Source organism: Protobothrops mucrosquamatus, unplaced genomic scaffold (assembly GCF_001527695.2).
Source record: "Protobothrops mucrosquamatus isolate PMUCROS unplaced genomic scaffold, P.Mucros_1.0 scaffold_281, whole genome shotgun sequence".
NCBI classification, from domain to species: domain Eukaryota; kingdom Metazoa; phylum Chordata; class Lepidosauria; order Squamata; family Viperidae; genus Protobothrops; species Protobothrops mucrosquamatus.
Genome location: NW_015386357.1, coordinates 1,005,289 through 1,022,923, shown reverse-complemented (window position 1 = coordinate 1,022,923; position 17,635 = coordinate 1,005,289). Strand labels below are relative to the sequence as shown.

The 17,635-nt window shown below is 37.0% G+C and overlaps 1 protein-coding gene across 2 annotated transcripts in view; it reads right to left on the bottom strand.

Moving 5' to 3' along the window:
• Positions 1-7,678: 7,678 nt before the first annotated feature.
• The window catches only part of LOC107302693 (schwannomin-interacting protein 1), a 313,366-nt gene continuing 303,409 nt past the window's right edge, over positions 7,679-17,635 (bottom strand). The window contains exons 8-10 of one of the 2 annotated variants that reach the window (XM_029287271.1): positions 16,887-16,980; positions 13,693-13,743; positions 7,679-8,857 (exon numbers count right to left, since the gene is read on the bottom strand). In XM_029287271.1, coding sequence (XP_029143104.1) covers positions 8,806-8,857; positions 13,693-13,743; positions 16,887-16,980 — 197 coding nt within the window. In that variant the 3' untranslated portion in view covers positions 7,679-8,805. The remainder of the gene's footprint in view (positions 8,858-13,692; positions 13,744-16,886; positions 16,981-17,635) is intronic. The other variant, XM_015831832.1, reaches the window with a different exon arrangement.

Below are 17,635 nucleotides of genomic sequence, written 5' to 3'. Positions count from 1 at the left end.
CCAACAGTAATACAGAATATGTGTAATTTAGACTTTTAACTGTTTTGGGTTCTTGATGTTTTTTCAGCATGTTTGCTTTCTTGTAGATGTTTCTTGCTATATAGCACCATTAATGCATGGGAAAGTCAGATTTGATGCTGATTTAGATACAGTTGCTTGTGTTGTCATTCTTGGTTAGGACACGATTTCTTCCTTAATAACTTATTAGGGTCTTGTTTTTTCTTGATTGTTTATCTTGTCTGTCTCCTGCTAATCTGGGTGTTGGCTATGACGGAAGATGAGCTCTGGGCTATTTTTTCTCCTTCCTTGGTTTTTAATTATATCTTCTCAATAGTCTATTGCCTGCCAATTTCCAGGGAATTCCCTGGCATTTTTGGATCTGGCTTGATGTAAAATATTAACAATTTACCATTGAAAAGTGTGTTGAATGCATAGAGAGCTTAAGGATTATGTCTTCTGACTGTCAGTTGATGTTTGCAAACATGTGCTGCTAACCTTCTACCTGTCTGTCCTACATAGTGGCTGTTAAAGAATGCTACACTTACAGAATACAAAGCAACAACAAAACTCCTTGCAGACAGCACAAGCAGAAAAAAAAAACTTCAGTAGTGTAGTTTCACTACTATGTTGGGTTTCTTTCAGATAGGTCTTTGTAACAGATTCACACTTGATGAGAGCATCTAACAAATTGTGGCTGATCTTGGAACCTGAACAAGGTTAACCCAGATGTGATGTGGATGGGAGCTGTCTTGGAAATTCTAGAGCTGTGGAGTTCTTGGTGTTCTTGATAAGATATAAAAGTTCTATGGCAAGCTTTTGGATAAAATTGGTAGTATTTACAACCATAGGCAATTCAGTGTGGACTGTAAATTTAGGAACCTTGGAGGGAAAATAGTTACTTTGGAACTGTTGAGAGACTGGCAAGAGTGACTAATAACAAATTAGCCAAAATTAGCCAAAAAAGCTAATACAATTCTGGGTTGTATAAACAGAATCAAGATCACGCGAAATATTAGTACCGCTTTATAAAACCCTAGGGAGACCACACCTGGAATACTGCAACCAATTTTGGTCACCATACTACAAAAAAGATGTTGAGACTTTGGAAAAAGTTCAGAGAAGAGCAACTAAGATTATCAAAGGCCTGGAGACTAAAACATATCAAGAATGGCTGCAAGACTTAGGTTTGGCTAGTCTAAAGAAAATAAGAAATAGGGGTGACATGATAGCAGTATTCCAGTATCTGAGGGGCTGCCACAAAGAAGAAGGGGTCAAATTATTCTCCAAAGCACCAGAGGGCAGGACAAGAAACAATGGTTGGAAACTGATCAAAGAGAGAAGCAACCTGGAATTAAGGAGAAACTTCCTGAAAATGAGGACAATTAACTAGTGGAACAGCTTGCCTTCAGAAATCATGGGCGCTCCATCACTGGAGGTTTTTAAGAAGAGACTAGACAATCACCTGCTTGAGCAGGGGGCTGGACTAGAAGACCTCCAAGGTCCCTTCCAGATTCTATTCTATTCTATTCTATTCTATTCTATTCTATTCTATTCTATTCTATTCTATTCTATTCTATTCTATTGTTGGATATGTATGCATCTTCCACCAGAATCAGGAAATGGAGTGGCATTAGAAGGTATTTTCCTTGATCAGGAATGGGAAAACATTTACTTAACAATTAGTAATTGCTCATAGTTACCCTACACAGGATTACCAAAGAGCTTCACCCCAAATGCCACTTGCTTAAAAAATCCCTGAGGCAAATAATAGAACTGAACTATATCAACTCTGGGTATTTGTTGGATAGCTAAAGCAAGATTGTGTTTTTCTAAATCAAAAAATGATCTGGCAACCAAAAAACCCATTTAGGTTGGTTATCCATGCCTATAGTTATTGTGTGGGCAACAAGTCTTAAAAATTCTAATTGGTATGGCACATGCACTTTGGGTTTTGTGGTGCCAAGTATCAGTCTGGAGTTCGATCTTGATAGGCTGAAGGTTGACTCAGTCTTCCATCCTTCCAAGGTCCATAAAATGAGGATCCAGATTGTTGGGGGCAATATGCTGATGTTTGTAAACCACTCTGAAAGTTCTGTAAAACATTATGGAGTGATATATAAGTGTAAGTGCTATTGCTATTAATAACCTTCAGCAAGATCAAAGATAAATCACGGCAAAAACACCCCAAAAAGCTCATCTCATAGCACCTGAATAGAGAAATCATTGGCTAATATTCCCTGTGGATATCATCTTAAATTACAGAAATATTTTAGCATTAGGAAAGTGGACTAAAGAAGCTTTGGACATGCTGATGAAAATAAGTAAGGACTTTTTGACCTTACAACAACTATCATATGAGAGCTATGACTCCATGGGAATCAGAGTCTCAAAGTGGGGAGGATGATAAGCGAGCCTATTTAGCTATATTTAAGAAAGGATATTTCCTCAAATTTGATGCAGCCAGCTTGCGAGAAAGAGAAAAAGGTGTAACACACTAATCTCAGGGAAACAACAACAGATTTAAGATTAGAATTCTAAAATTCTAAAAGGGTGATAGGTAGTAAAAATACATGAAAATAAAATTGCAAGGAAATTTTTAGACTAAAAGGACATGAAATATGAGAAAACTGTCAGGATAATGGGATAATTTCCATGGGATAGAGGTAAACACAAAACAAAGTGGGAACAGAGGGATAGTAATGGTAGGAGAAAAAGACAGTAAAATATCTGAGAACCAATGATTTTTGACTATATATTCCTTTAAGTAGACATGCTCTTTAAGGGAACTTTCCTTGAAATGGGCAACATAACTTAATTTGGAATCTATTACTGAGCATTAATTATTCTGTACAGAATAAAGCTTTGCAAAGATTTCTCCGTCTGGTGTAATTCAATTGGGTGAAGGCTAAGAACCCCCAGCCTTTCTGGGACAATACTCTGAGCTTGATTGCTTGCATTACCCATCTAGGTAATATCACCCATGATAATGGGATTTGCTGCCTGTTTATATATAGTAGCTTGTTCTGATTGTGTTGGTGGGGATGTTGTTTTCTTCTTGGTAGTCCCTAGATTAGTACATTATATTTTCTGCTTGATTGTCTAATGTTAATCTTTGCATATCTGGGTGTTGGCTGTTAGAGAGGATGTTTGTTTTGTTTATTCTTACATTTATCTTTTGACGTGTGTAAATGTGGTTTACACACCGTTCAAACACTCACTCACAGTGATGATGTTACTTAGGCTTGGATAATGAACATCTGCAAGGAAATAACCAAACTCTGATAGCATCAAAGACACCACAGTTCAGCCTTGGATTACAGACATTCTTATATTGGAAATTTTAGAGCTGTTAGCAAGTTTAGGAAGAAAGCAGTAGCAAAACACTTCTGTTACACTGCCCTCAAAGTCACAAAAACCACCACTATTCAACATTATAGTCTTTTTAAATGAAAAATACATGCAGTAGGACAACCCAAAGACCATGCCAGCATGTATACAAGGGGAAAATGTTTTTTTACTAACAATATATTTGCTTTTATTCTTTTTTACTTATTTGTTTGCTAGCCAATTTTGACCCTTCCTATTCCTGTTGAAGAAAATTAAATAGCTATAATGTCCTGAATATCTTGGAATTGGATCTAATCCCCTTTACCAATCAAAGCAGTCAAATATCAACATGTATATTCTGAACAATAATCAGTAAGTAAAATCAAGAAAAATAATAATAAAAATACTATCTACTCTATTTTCAATTAGTGAAATCCCAAACTTGAAAAGCAACAAATCTTGGAGCTCCTTTCTCTCTTCTTGAGGAATTAAATCATTGGAATGAATTCCTGCCTTTAGTATCTTCTCCTTCCGAAGAGACTGGTTGCTCTTCAACAAATTTATTTTCAAACAGGGATGAGCAAGTTATGCAATCCTGAAAAGAATTTACAACAGACTTTATGGCTAGGCAATCTTTATTGAATGTAAAAGTGATAATTTCTGTCTCTTGAATATTTAACATCTATAAAACAAAGTGTGAACTTTGTAAAAACAGTTTTTGATTTTTTTGTGCAGCGTGATGCCGATTAGTTAGCAGCTCTCACATAAGCTCAAAACATTAGCACTAAGAGTCAACAGGCCATGATTAGGGAAAACAAACTAGTGGAGCAAAAGAAATCAAGATAGGTAAGAGGATGGTTAAATACAGGGAGAGGCTTTGCTACTGCATTCCACCAAAGTGAATACTCTTAAACACAACCACATTTTTTAAGCTACTCAAATTGTTTTACAGATTGCACAGTGGATGCTGACTCACTGGAAAAGCTGTTCTATCATGTAATTCCAACAATAAGTGCAAATCTTTCTATCACACCCTCTAGGCATGTTCTAATTTTTTGCAGTAGGCAAAGTTGTATTATTATCAACATTTAGTAAGTATTCTTACTTTTCAATCATGTGTACCTCCAGCTTTACCAACTGCTGTTAAGGAGTGCTCCTCTTAACTTAAGCCTGATTAATTATAATTAATTATTTTCTTTCTGTAGAATTGTTGGGAAGGGCATGCAGATTTAATAGCTACATGGATCTATTGGACATTATTGTGTATTGCGAATTCAATTGGTTCAAGCTTGAGTCCCAGAGCTCAAATTTAGCATTGCTCAATTTAATAATTCTAATTATTTTCCTTTCTCCCAATTTCAGAATGTGAAGTAGCCAAAGTGAGCCCGAGCCTCCTTACACCACCAGTCATTTCAATGCTTTCTCCTCTTTCCTTTATTCATCTCTTCTCCCTTCATCTATCTTGTTACAAGGTTGGTAAACTGTTCTTTCCATTGGTTTCGAGTCTTACTTATTGCTTATGTTGTGTGTGCTCCTTGTTTAGAAACTCCTCACTTGATCCTTCTGTTTATTCTAACCCTTCTCCCAGGGTCTCTCTTTCCTGTATCTGAAGTTCTTGAAAGAATAGTTCTTTTTTTTCCACTTCACTTTTCTACCAAAAATCTTATAGATCTAATTCAATCAGACTTTTATGTGAGATACTCTAGGGCAGAGGTATCAAACTGCCAGCCCGTGGACCGGATGTGTAATGCGAAAATCGTACCCACCTCATTGCCGGCAATAGAAAAAAAGTCGTGATACGTCACGACACGTCATGTGATGAGTTTGACACCCCTGCTCTATGGGATTATTCAAGCAGGCCTGCCTCCTGAGACTTACCAAGTGTAGCTTCCTTACAAATGGGACCTGCAGCATGTGTCTTCAGCCAGATTTGATGAGATGGCAGATATAATTGGGGAGAAATGTTCTCTCAAATTATCTGAACCCATGCCATGAAAGATTTTAAAACTCAAAATCAGCACTTTGAATTGCACCTGGAAGCAAACTGGCAACCAGTTCAGTTCATGGAACAGAGGTGTAACATGTACTCTTCTAGAAGCACCCTACTGCATTTTGCACAGACTGAAGTTTCTGGATTCTTTTTAAGGACACCCCATTCAAAGCACACTAAGTAGTGACTTGAGCAGACCCCTCTGACTAGGAATGTGTGCAAAGTCCTTCCTAGCCATAATTACCACCATGAAACAAAGAGGACCCCCAGATTGCATACCAGGTCTGTCTGAGACACTGCAAACCCCTCCAGCGCCAAAGATGGCACAGGCCTTGAACTGGCAGGCCCCAAAACTCAATGCCAGTTTTGACAGTGTTCAGCTGAAACCTGTTGTTCCCCATCCAGACCCTAAACAGCTTCCAGACACTAGGAGAAGACACTCACAACTTAACTTGCCAGGAACAGAGATATATTACTGCCCAACCAAATATGTAGTCAAGGACCTCAGACAAAGAGGTGATGTAATGGAATGTAGTCTGGATTCCCAAGAAGAATGGGCTGCTTTCCAGGAAAGAGGCAGTGGAACTTGCAAAGTTTGGTAAACTAAACTAAAGGAAAATGGCTAAAATGGCTCTGCCCTAGCTAGTTCCAGAATACCTCTGTAATTTTGTTGCTTTAGTCTAGCAGGTTTCTGTGTATAAGTGAAGACAATAAAGGAGACTACTCATAAGCAACTCCATTTGCCATTTTTGGTTCTTGGGGCTGACATCACTTTTGCCAGACTAAAGCAACTATTTGCATAACTATAGATTTGCCCTGGGAATAGCTAGGTTTAAGCCATTTTAACTTTTTTAACTCTCTTCCTGCAGACCAAGCTTTCCAAGGCACACTGCCTCTTTGCTCTCTGGAAAGCAGCCCTTCCCTCTTGGAAATCCAGACTGCATTCCACCACAGGCTGGTACAACAGCAACAATCTCTCAACTGATACCTAGAGTCTAACTTAATGAACAGAGTCTTACATCTGGTGACCTGAAGCGCAGTGTCCCTTAAAGCTGTAAGACAGTGTTTCTCAACCTTGACAATTTTAAGGCATGTGGACTTCAACTCCCAGAATTCCACAGCCAGCAATGCTGGCTGTGGAATTCTGGGAGTTGAAGTCCACATGCCTTAAAATTGTCAAGGTTGAGAAACACTGCTGTAAGAGATCCTGAATGACTATTGCCACACCTTCACTCCTGCTCTGGGGTTTTGACTGATGCCCCACTTAAAGCCATCTGAGCAATCTCTGAAAGGGCCACCTCTCTTTTCGGACCCAGCTAGGTCTCATGGCAAGTCAGCCTTCTCATTGACAATTAGATTGGAGATGCGGGAGGTTTATTACAGAACAATCTGGCATTTAAAAGCAGAAATTGGGCCTCTGAAGGTTTGCTGACTAGATACAGGAGCTGAGACCAGCTGGAATGCGAAACTGGTGTAAGACAATGATTCTGCATTCCTTGAGAGTGGTCCACTCCTTGTCTCCTACAATATCTCCCCATGCCTGTTACTACCATACTTTGGCCCGTCCCTACTGCACCAAAGATAGCACCATCCTCCATTCCAGACCCCCCCCCCCAGTTCCAGAGGTTGGAGAAGTCTCACTGTCCTTTAATAATAGATTCATCCCTGGGAGAGGAAGCCAGACTCCCTGAAGGACTAGCATCTTTATTAATTCTCAGCACCACCCAGCAACCATCTTCTCATTCCACTTGCAAGCACACTCACAACACTCATACATAATGACCCATCCCCTATTGATCTCACCAGTTGGTTAAGGGCTCTCTTCCATTCACACCCAAGCAACCAATCCTCTCTTCTAGCTCTTACTCAGAGCAGTAAAACTCATAGTCCAACAATCATAGGCAGTAGTCAGTAAATGGAATCCAAAAAAACATCCTTGCCTCCATAAAAATCCACAAGAGAAGAGATGTCCAGCAAGGAGAAAGCTATCTGAGTCTGCAATGGGAGCGATATCTGTAGCAGAAAAACTGCACAACATAAACCCCCCCACAAAGTCTGTGAACAAGCAGCAAATATAGTAAGCAGCAAAAGTATAACACTGAAGAGCAAAAAGACAAATGAGATAAATTGTGGAGCAGCTCTGTAATTTAAGGAGGTATAAACGTGATAAATAAATTGTAATGTTTGTTTGAATACATAATTAAGACTTTTATATTTAGGAAAACTAATGAACACCTTTAAACAGCTCAACACTTTGAATTCTTCTTTTCTTTGCATTTAATTTTGGGTTTTTTTCTGTTTTTTTTTCTTCTGTTTCTTTTTTCTTGTTTTTCCCCCACTTAGTTTTGCTTAGGTTTTTTTTCCCCCTTTATGCATACAATATTTCCTCCAATACTGCTATGGTTCATGCATGTTTGTTATAAATGTTATCAATTGTAATGCCTTATAAAGTTCCATAAATAATTCGTAAAAGCTGCTATATCAAGTGTGCTATTTAGCCTTAAATTCAAAATTTATACATAGTTAAGCAACAATATTACTTTAATTATCAGCTTACAAGGTATTTTTGCTAAGTTTAAACCTATCAATTTGCCTACCATTGTGTATGCTCAATGAATGCACAGTAACATAATGCAAATGTTTAAAATGGTAGACAAGTGCACACATTTTTTGGTGATGGAAATAGAAAAATATTATTTCACTATTCATATATGCTGAAATATATACCATTTAAGTCATCACATTGTTCCACTAATCAACAACAAGGCATCATATGAAAGAAATTTTTAGTTTTTATTTTACATATTTATACATAAAACTTTCAAGGTAACTCTTTCAACCCAACCGCATGTTAAATAGCACATCTAAAAATGAACTTTCGGTAGTCAACATTCACAAAATGTTGAAAACTGAGTAAAATATATATATATTACTGAAAGCTACAAGTTCACTACGAGGCAGGCATGTATTTTTTTTCTTTTACTTGTATAGCACCTTCAAATTACAGTCTCATTTGTTTAAAACTACAGTGAAATGATAAAAAGTAGTCAATGGTAAAATACTGTTTAACTTAAAAGTCTCTAAATAAACAAAAATAAAAGTTAAACTATCCTCCTCCTTCTTTTCTTGTTTGCAATGTTTATAAGTATTGTACATTTTGTTCTACAATAAGATTATTGAAATGTCCAATATTTAGTGGCACAAGTAAAAAAAAAACCCAAACCAACAGCAAATAAATTAAAAAAAGCAATTAGGCCAGTCACTGGACATAAAGCTTCAGATAGTAGGGAGCAATTCACCAAGCACTTTGTGCATCCACCATTGTTTTAAGGAGGGGTTCGTGCAGGGTTCCTGGTGCTTGGCAGATTGTGCCCAGAATCAATGGCTAACACTGATTTTCTCGTGTGCCAGGTGTGGAACATCAGTGTTTGTACAACCACAGAAGCAAAAAAAGTTCTAGTCTGTTTTTTAGTTGGATGCTTCCCATTTTATTTTGTTGGCATTTTTTCAGTCATGTGCTTCTGCTGACTTTCAGCATGTCTGAAGAGAAATGGAAAAAGCTACATTATTGCATAGAAACACAACATGAACCATTTTTTCCCATTTTAATGTAAAACGACCGCACAGAAGAAACATCTTGGGATAGGAAAGACAAAGAAGTTAGTTTAGTCTTATATATATAAATTTAATACATTTATAATACAAATTTATATTATACAAATAAAATTAATAGTATAAATACATATAATGGCCTCATCCCAAGATTACTGATTACTTTAAAATGTGTGTGTTTGTGCATTAATATTTACACACATTTTATTTTAGAAGGTTCAAGAGAAAAAACAGGTTTTACTTTCTTCTTCCAAAGATTAATCTTGTTAAGCCGCGCCCCTTCATCATCTAGAAAAGGAGTGGGGAACCATGGCTCTTTTATGATTTGTGAACTTCAACTCCCAGAATTCCTGAGCCAGCCATGCTGAGTCAAGCCATAAAGGGCCATGATTTTCCACCCGTGATCTAGAAGAATATCAAAATACCGCTCCCAGACAAAATACAATAAAACCACCAACAATGTGTAGAAGAACATGAGAAGGAAACAAATGTTAGAGTAGCATAGTAATAATGCGCCTGAAGGAAACGGGGGAAATCCAAATTAAAATTCTTTCCTTATGAATCTTTCTGACTTGTCTCAGAGTTCACAGAGTTAGATGGGAGATAGACACATTTTACACTAAGGTGTTGACTTGGATTTCTCTTGGACTTGGCGGCCTCTGAATTATGTCTGCTGCCAAATTGAAACTCATCCCAACTGCTTCCTCCTCAAAGAAGATGAGAACATAGAATTGCGTAAATTTTGTCTTCAAAAAGAAACAAAGATTTTAGAAAGCATTTTTTACTTTCAGTCTCTTTTTCCTAAATCAATTTAAGAGCTGCTTTGGTGCTGTATAAGCATGTCGGGCTATTTCATACCTCATTTCATCTATGACGCAACCCCTTCATCTTTTATCCTGTCACTCAGTGATAAAGTCCAGAGTAAATATTGAGTCCATTTACTTCTCACTAACAATAGTCTACTATGGTATCTGTCAAAATTACCACAAGTTTGGAATAATGGCTGTTCTTTTTTTTTTCCTCCAACAAATATGGCAGAAATATTCTCAGGCCTCAGTTACTTTTTGCTGCCGAAGAAGCGAATATGAAGAAATACACAGAAACTGTGGCTTCAGAGCCTGGCTCCCAAACATTTTGTGCAAGAGCATATAAACATGAGCACTTTTATACAATGGATAAGGACCCCTGTGGCTCCAGGGCTGCACCTATCATCAGATAAGTTCAGGTTTGGACCATATTGTCATTTTGAATATGAAAGAAAAAAATATTTAATTGATGAGAATTATTGTGCTAACTGTAATTTCTTTTTTTCTAGTCCATCTTTCTCCTTCATGGTTGAAGCTATGAACAAATGTTAGAATACATTCACTGAAACAAAGAGACACAAAAAGAGAAAAAAAATCTATAAAAATAATTATTGTCTGATGCTGGCTGGGGAATTCTGGGAGTTGAAGTCCACATTTTAACATTTAAAATGAATGGTTTAAAATTGTCTGGAAAGCACATGAACCCTTAAAACATGCTGGAAAACATAGAACTGTAACCTAAAGGCTGCATTTTGCACTTGTTGTTTTTTTTAGGAGTAGCTGTGCAATAATCAATATTGGCCCTGGCTAAACATTTAGGAATAGTGTCAGGAGGCATACTACCAGCATATTTGAGCAGATATACGCCTTATCACAGCCACATCTTTTTCATTTGATTATTTTGGAGAGGTAGATGATAAGAAAAATGTATTTTCTATTTACAAAAATGTATCATCTGTCTACATCCATCCACCTCCATGCTTTGGAAAAACAAAATGTTTCGGTGTCTGCCTGGAAGTACATGAACAGAAACCAATGGTAAAACTGTACTGCATATGTATTACTTAAAAATATATGACTAATATACATTTTGGATGCTAGTACTGGCAATAATGTATCCCTATTTAACCTCAAAAAATGGCATGAATCAGGGATTCATACTCCTATGTTAAGGCCATAGCCATAATAGTAGTTAAATAGGAATAGTGTCAAGAGGCATGTTACTAGACGTATTTGTGCAGATGTACTCATTATCAGTCATATCCTGCTCATTTGATTATTTTGGAGGGAGAAGAGATAAGAAACACACCAGTACATCTGCTCGAGTTACAACAGTAATGTTGTAACCAACCTGACTTTATGACCCTTTTTGTGGTGGTGGTTAAGTGAATCACTGCAGCCATTAAGGAAATAGATGATTTGCCATGGGCACAGTTTTGCTAAAAAACCAAAAGTAAATGCTGATTTTTGGCAAAATCACCATAAAATGTGACCATGTGACTACAGGACACTGCAATGGCCAAAAATGCAGCCCAGTAGCCAAATGCCCAAAATGCAGTCAGATGACCATGATCCCCCTGACCATCAGAACTTCAAAAGCAAGTCAGAAGTATCCCATTAAGCGACCAGTTGTAAGTTGAGCACTATCTGTATCATGGCTGTATCCAAGATTTTGATATATTATTGAGTTCAAATGTTTTCACATCTCTTTAGAGCTAATTTTTAGGAAACAATTTGCAAGGTTATATTAAATTGGACTATTATTTTCATATTTATTTATTTATTAAAATAATGCAGCTCCCAAAAACTTCAGGAAAAGGTTTCTTCCACTCCCTATTATCTAATCGTTTTAAGTGGCTAGATACTTTAGCTTATAAATCATGCTATTTTACAATGGAATATAGTTCCATCTCATGAGCCTGATGATTTAATAACTTGTGGCTTAATGTTAGCTCTCCCATCCTGATTAGTCAACCAACACCTTGCTTGATACCTGTGCTTCTAAGGCCCAAAGGTGTTTTTTTTTTCAAAAGGTAACTGGACTTTCTTGGTGTTTTCGTTGAACTGAAGAAGCTTCTTGGATGAGAAACAAAACATTTGCAAAGAAAACACCAAGAAAGTCCAGAAAAGGGTGATTTTGGAAAAACCACGACCCAGATGATTGAGAATTAAGAATCTGCACAGACTGTGCTTCTAAGCTTCCAGTTTCTCCATACTGAGTTTCCATAAGAGTAGAGTTTCAAAGAGACTCTGTGAATAAATGCTTCCCTTGCAGACTTCCAGATTCAAGAGGGAGCAATAGATGCAACTAAAGTATAGACCCTGGTGCTTTTATGAATGCTCCTTTATCATTTTTAAGTATAACCTTTGAACAGGTTACGCTTTAGGTCCAAACAAGATGAAGGGGAAAAGGCTTCATTATTTCAGGTCCAAACAAGACGAGAGGAAAAGTTGTCATTATAAAGCTGTCTAGTTTTTTTAAAAAACAATTTAGATAGTAGCAATTGCCATCTTAATTTTAATTCTCTAATGGGAAGTTGCTTTTTTTCAGAAGCTATTAGCAATAAGATGGCCCTTCTATTGAGATTGCAACAAGAGAATAGTTTAACCAACTCTTTCTATGCGGCTATTCTTTTAAAAAGTAAAATCTTAGAGCTTGGTGTTTGCTACAAACCATTAAGACATTTCTAGTGATATGCTTAATGTCTCTTCAGTTTAGTCCTTTGTAGCCACATGTTTTCATAGCTGAGCAAAAATGCATTTCCTAATTTTGTCTCTAGAGGGCATGGAATTATTTCTATAGATACTATCCATCCCCTTTTTTTACTATGTATATGACTCTTTCCTCAAGTTCATGAAAATCCATAATGGAAAATTCATTATAATAAAAATGATAAACATATTAATGAAAATACCCAATTTTGAAATAGAGTAGTCTAATTTTCCAGATGTCTATAGATAAGGACCATTTGATCATCAAGTGCAGCAAAAATTGCTGAGAGAATATGATGTGTGCTCACCATATTTTACTGATAAGGCTTCAAAAGATATAAAACATTAATCTGCTTCAATCGTTCATCTATAACCTGGTATTCTTCTGGTTATACTTCTATTATGATTCTCAGATATCCTGGCTATGCATATTAGGAGAGTTGCAGTTTCAACATCTTTGAAGGACACTTCAAAAATTGGGAAAAGCTAGCTTAAATATTTCATTGCCTATAAAATGTGCCCTTGCAAGTACTGACTGAGCTCAGATTAACATGGATTCTACTTCATAATGAATGTCTTGATGAATCGAGATAAATCTATGCTTCCTTTTTTTCAACATTCACAATTAAAACATAGCAGCTCAAACTTTTAATGCAGACAAATTATATATTTGAAAAGCATTTTGATTAAAATAGGATGTGTCACTTTTTTCACAATTTGAAGTGATTTTTCACTCCAAATCCTTCAGAATTTTATGAAACTTAAGAGTTCAAAACTTCCTAAGTTCTCAAACTACTATGTACAAAAGCATTGGGAAGGGGAGGGGGTGAGAGAAGAAAGGGCAATCTACATGCATTTATCAAATAATTAGTCATCTCTAAATCACCTCATCCAAACCTTTGTTCCATCAAAAAGACCACGTGGTTGAATAATCAATGGTGTGGCATCAAAAATAAACACTGAAGATATTGTATGAATTTATGTCCCTGGAATTTTGAAGATGTTAGATCAGTGGTAGCACGCACAACATTACACGGAAGAAAGTTACAAGAAAGGCAGTCTAGCATATATTGCTGTGAAATTACCACAGAGACGTTCTTAATGAGACAATCTGGGAAATAGGAAAGTAATTTGGAGCAAAGGACAACACAGGGTTTACAAAAGGAGAAAGAGAGTGAATATTGCATGAGGAGGGGACGGATTAGAGAGATCTGGATAAACAGAGGTTTTTTAATTGTATTTTACCTTGTCTGTAGCAATGGTGCTAAATTATCATGGAATTGATAGGGGGCCACACTGTAAGAGAAATATTATAGAAAAAACATAGTTGGGTTTGCTTTGGTTCAGTTAAGTCTTGATTTACAGATGATGAATTCTTCTCTTTTAGGATTAAAATCTTTCAAAGGTTGAGGAAATCCCAGGTGAAAAATCCAATCAGAGCAAAATTAATCAATTTCAAGTCATTGTATGCATCTATTGGCAAAATCTATGAATTAATCACAGAAACACAATATGTATTTTGAATCATGTAATTTGTGAATTTCCCCATCATATCTACAAGCATTTTTCCAGCAAATTCTATCTATTTATTTAATTCTTTGATAAATACATGTTGGCACTATTACTTGGCTCTTCTCTTTAATCACTCAGAATTAGGGGGGGGGGGAAGGTGAAGCTACATTCAGAAACTTAACTTCATTGATCTTCTAGCCATCTCTGGGGTTATTTTGATTGATCTTGCTCCCTTAAGTAAAGAAGTACAAAGTCATTTTCTATGGCCAACCACAGTTCCATTCTTTAAATAATTAACAGCAGCCTTCTGGTTGGATGGAAAATCCATCAGTATATATGTCAACTATCCCATGAAGCAAGAAGCAGGAAACAAAGGAACTACATAATTTTTTTAAAAAAAGGCAATTTTGGGGTCATCCTCAAGGCCTGCTGCCTATGGCATAGATGCCCCACTGTTTTTAGAGAGTTATACCCTCATAAGGTAGCCTACATGTTATTCCCAACTTAATGTAGAAGGATCTAAATTAATCCTTACAGTTCCAGTTCTTAGTATGTTTTCCATATGCTCCATCCTAGAGCTTGTATGATCTATGATACTTCATTCACTACAATAGTGATGATGTGGTTAAGGATAGGCAGTTGCTGACTCCTATTGGCTTATCAAGGCTGCAGTAGGCACACTGCCTATCTCTCAGTGACCACTGCCCTTCACAGCCAATTTAGCTTGGGCTGAAGGAGAAGCTGGACACTGGGTTTCTGATGGGGCATCTGCCTACCTAATGCATGACCTGTGTTTTGTGAGCTCCTTATAGATACTAGTATACTATTCTTGTGACAAACTGCTACTCCTATTATTAAATTGATGTTCAGCAATATATCAATCTATCAAAAGACTGTAACTAATCCCTGCCAGTTGATTTTTCATGGATTTTGTCCCAAATGAGTACATTATAGGTTTTTTGTTGTCAGAAAGATTTTGTTGGGTTATGTTTGCTATTGCTTTTATTATGGGTAGGTGAAAAGAGAAGGGTGCCGCTTTGCCTACTCCAATGCCATTTGGTATATTTGGGATATACTGTGATGAAATTCACAAAGAGTTCTCAGCTTCCTCTTTGGACCAAGCAAAGGGAAGCTCAGTAAACTGGTGTCCAAAAATAGCTCAGCTGACTTAGTTGAAAAGATAGAGGATGGGCCGAGGATAAAATAGATGGAGCTGTGTGCAACTGTAGCTCGTGTAACCTGCTTCACACTGTATTCCTCCTCTGCTCTATTGAGCTGGCAGCCAGGACACTCATAAACCATAGTTAGAAACAACTTGGGTTTCAAGTTCTGGCTTTTTAAAGCACTCTTTCAGAAGCCAGATCCAGTTCCTAGGCACCGGGAGCGTTAAGGGGAAGACTTGCTTCTGCAAATCTGAGTCACTGGATGACCTTATTGCAAAGCAGCTCTGACTCATCACTTCAGCTAACTGAGAAGCAGCTAAAGTCTTCATCCCAGGCACCCACCACACTTGCCCAAGCCTGTCTTCCACACTTCCAGGAGAGTGCAGGGAAGCCTGAGGAAGCTGGTTGGGAGGACACACAATGTTAAAAGAGCCCTCTAATTGCTGCTCTTAAATTATCATGTGATAAAAATGGAAGAACCTGGTAACTCATAATTTCCAATATTGTGCAGATTAGTGCTTAAACATCAGGGCAGCAGAAGTTATACTGACATACTTTTCTAACAACAACAACTCGAGAATGCATGTTAATGCAACCATGAGAAAGAGCCCTTAGCAAGATATAGCAAAATTAGAGAGGAAAAAAGCTAGATTATTGATAAAGAGATGTGACAGAAATAGAATCCAACAGCAGTTGGAATTCTAGTCTGGATGAACATCTTAAAACAGACTCTAGAATGAAGAAGTGGCTATACCTGTGCTAGAACTTTTACTATTTCTCTGGCAACAAGATCTTTCCAAAACAAAGGAGAGACAGAAACTGACAGAACTATCACACTAGAAGCAATTAGAGGAAATACAAAGTGTTGAATTTGAAATTACAGATTGATTCAATGATTCAAGAAACTCCATTAATAACCAGATAGGAAAGTATAAATCACAGACAATTGTTTGATTGGCAAAATCTGCAATTCATCTTTTGATTTTAAAGGACAAAGCCACCCGCATAAAATCAGGTACTAGTCTAGTTAAAAATAAAGTAGCAAAACAAACAAACCCAGAATCAAAAACCCTACCAGCAATAATGACGGATACCCTTTACCAAACTAGATTTGTTTTCAATGTTCCAAAATTTGATTCCAAGAGAAAAGAAGGTCAGGTATTTACCCAAACACCATTATCTATCAAAGGAGGAATGGTACCAGTTGTTTTGATTGGGTGCTTCAGCAAATTTGCTTGGTAGCAACTGAAGGTAAATAATTAATACAAAAAAATCTCTTGCATTGTATCTTAAAGAATGTTGTAAGTTAAAAGGACAGCTTTTTAAAAAATTAATTATTTCTTCCCACGGTATTTACTCAAGTTCTGCCCTGAATAAGAGTTCTGGAGAAATAAAGCTTCTGCATATTACTTTATGATATTGGTTTGTAAAATAAAATAGAGGTAAACAGCTAAATAAGTTGGACATGTGGTAGCATCATGGTGCTTGTTTTATCACTTTGATGAAATCTTGGGTTCTGTGAATGCCATTGTTGTGTAGCCCTAAAAAAATAAGCCATTTCAACCTGTGAACTCATAGGTCTTAGAGATTTTCTATAGCTTTCGGGATAGGATCTAAGCTAGATAGTTTGAGGATCTAAGCTAGATAGTTTGAGGAATTCAGAACATTGCCTCCCACTCAAAGAAGAAGTGACAGGTCATTTGCCCCATCAAATGATTTTCATACAGGCCTTACCAACAGAATTTAATAGACACTGATATTAACCTGGTCAAGTCTTCGATGTCTACCAGCATTGCATCCTGCTCTGTGTGCAGTTCATCTCGAATAAGCAGCAGTTGCACCAATTCTTCATTTAAACCTGATTTTGAAAAGGGGGGGGGGAGAAGAAGTTTAATTAGACTTATTTCTCTTCTGTCCCTAACGTTTTGGATACTTTTAGCCACTGTGAAGCATACGTTTGATAACTCATTCCAAACAATATAATGGTTTTCATTAGTTTTTTTGGCTTACATATAAATTAGGAAGGATATGAAGTCATGTTTTAAGAATAGTGGGTAGCAAAATACTGAAATAATACTGTTGTAGGTCTCGTGGGATAATCAAGGACAAATTCTCAAGGCAGCACAGAATCTTAAATTGACAGGCAGTCCACAGAACATCTGGCTTTTCTTCAACTGAAGGAATTGATGGAAAATCCTCACTACTGAATTTCTAAGGGACTAAAGCTGCATTTGCCATCAGCAGATTGCCAAGGCCAGAAGCTGCATTATCTAAGAGGTCGTGCCCTCCAATTGTGTTGGGACTAAACCTCTATGTTTTAATGCCAACCCATCTGGAGAACCACATCATAGGAAAGACTGATGTAAGATGCTGCCCTGGCTCTACAGATACATGAAAGCAGCTATTGTTCTTACCGTAACAGCTACTGATTTCATGTCAGAAGAAAACAACTAAAATGAATTCCTCACTCCCTAATTACAGTAGATAAAGGACTCACAGTATTTCTCAACCTG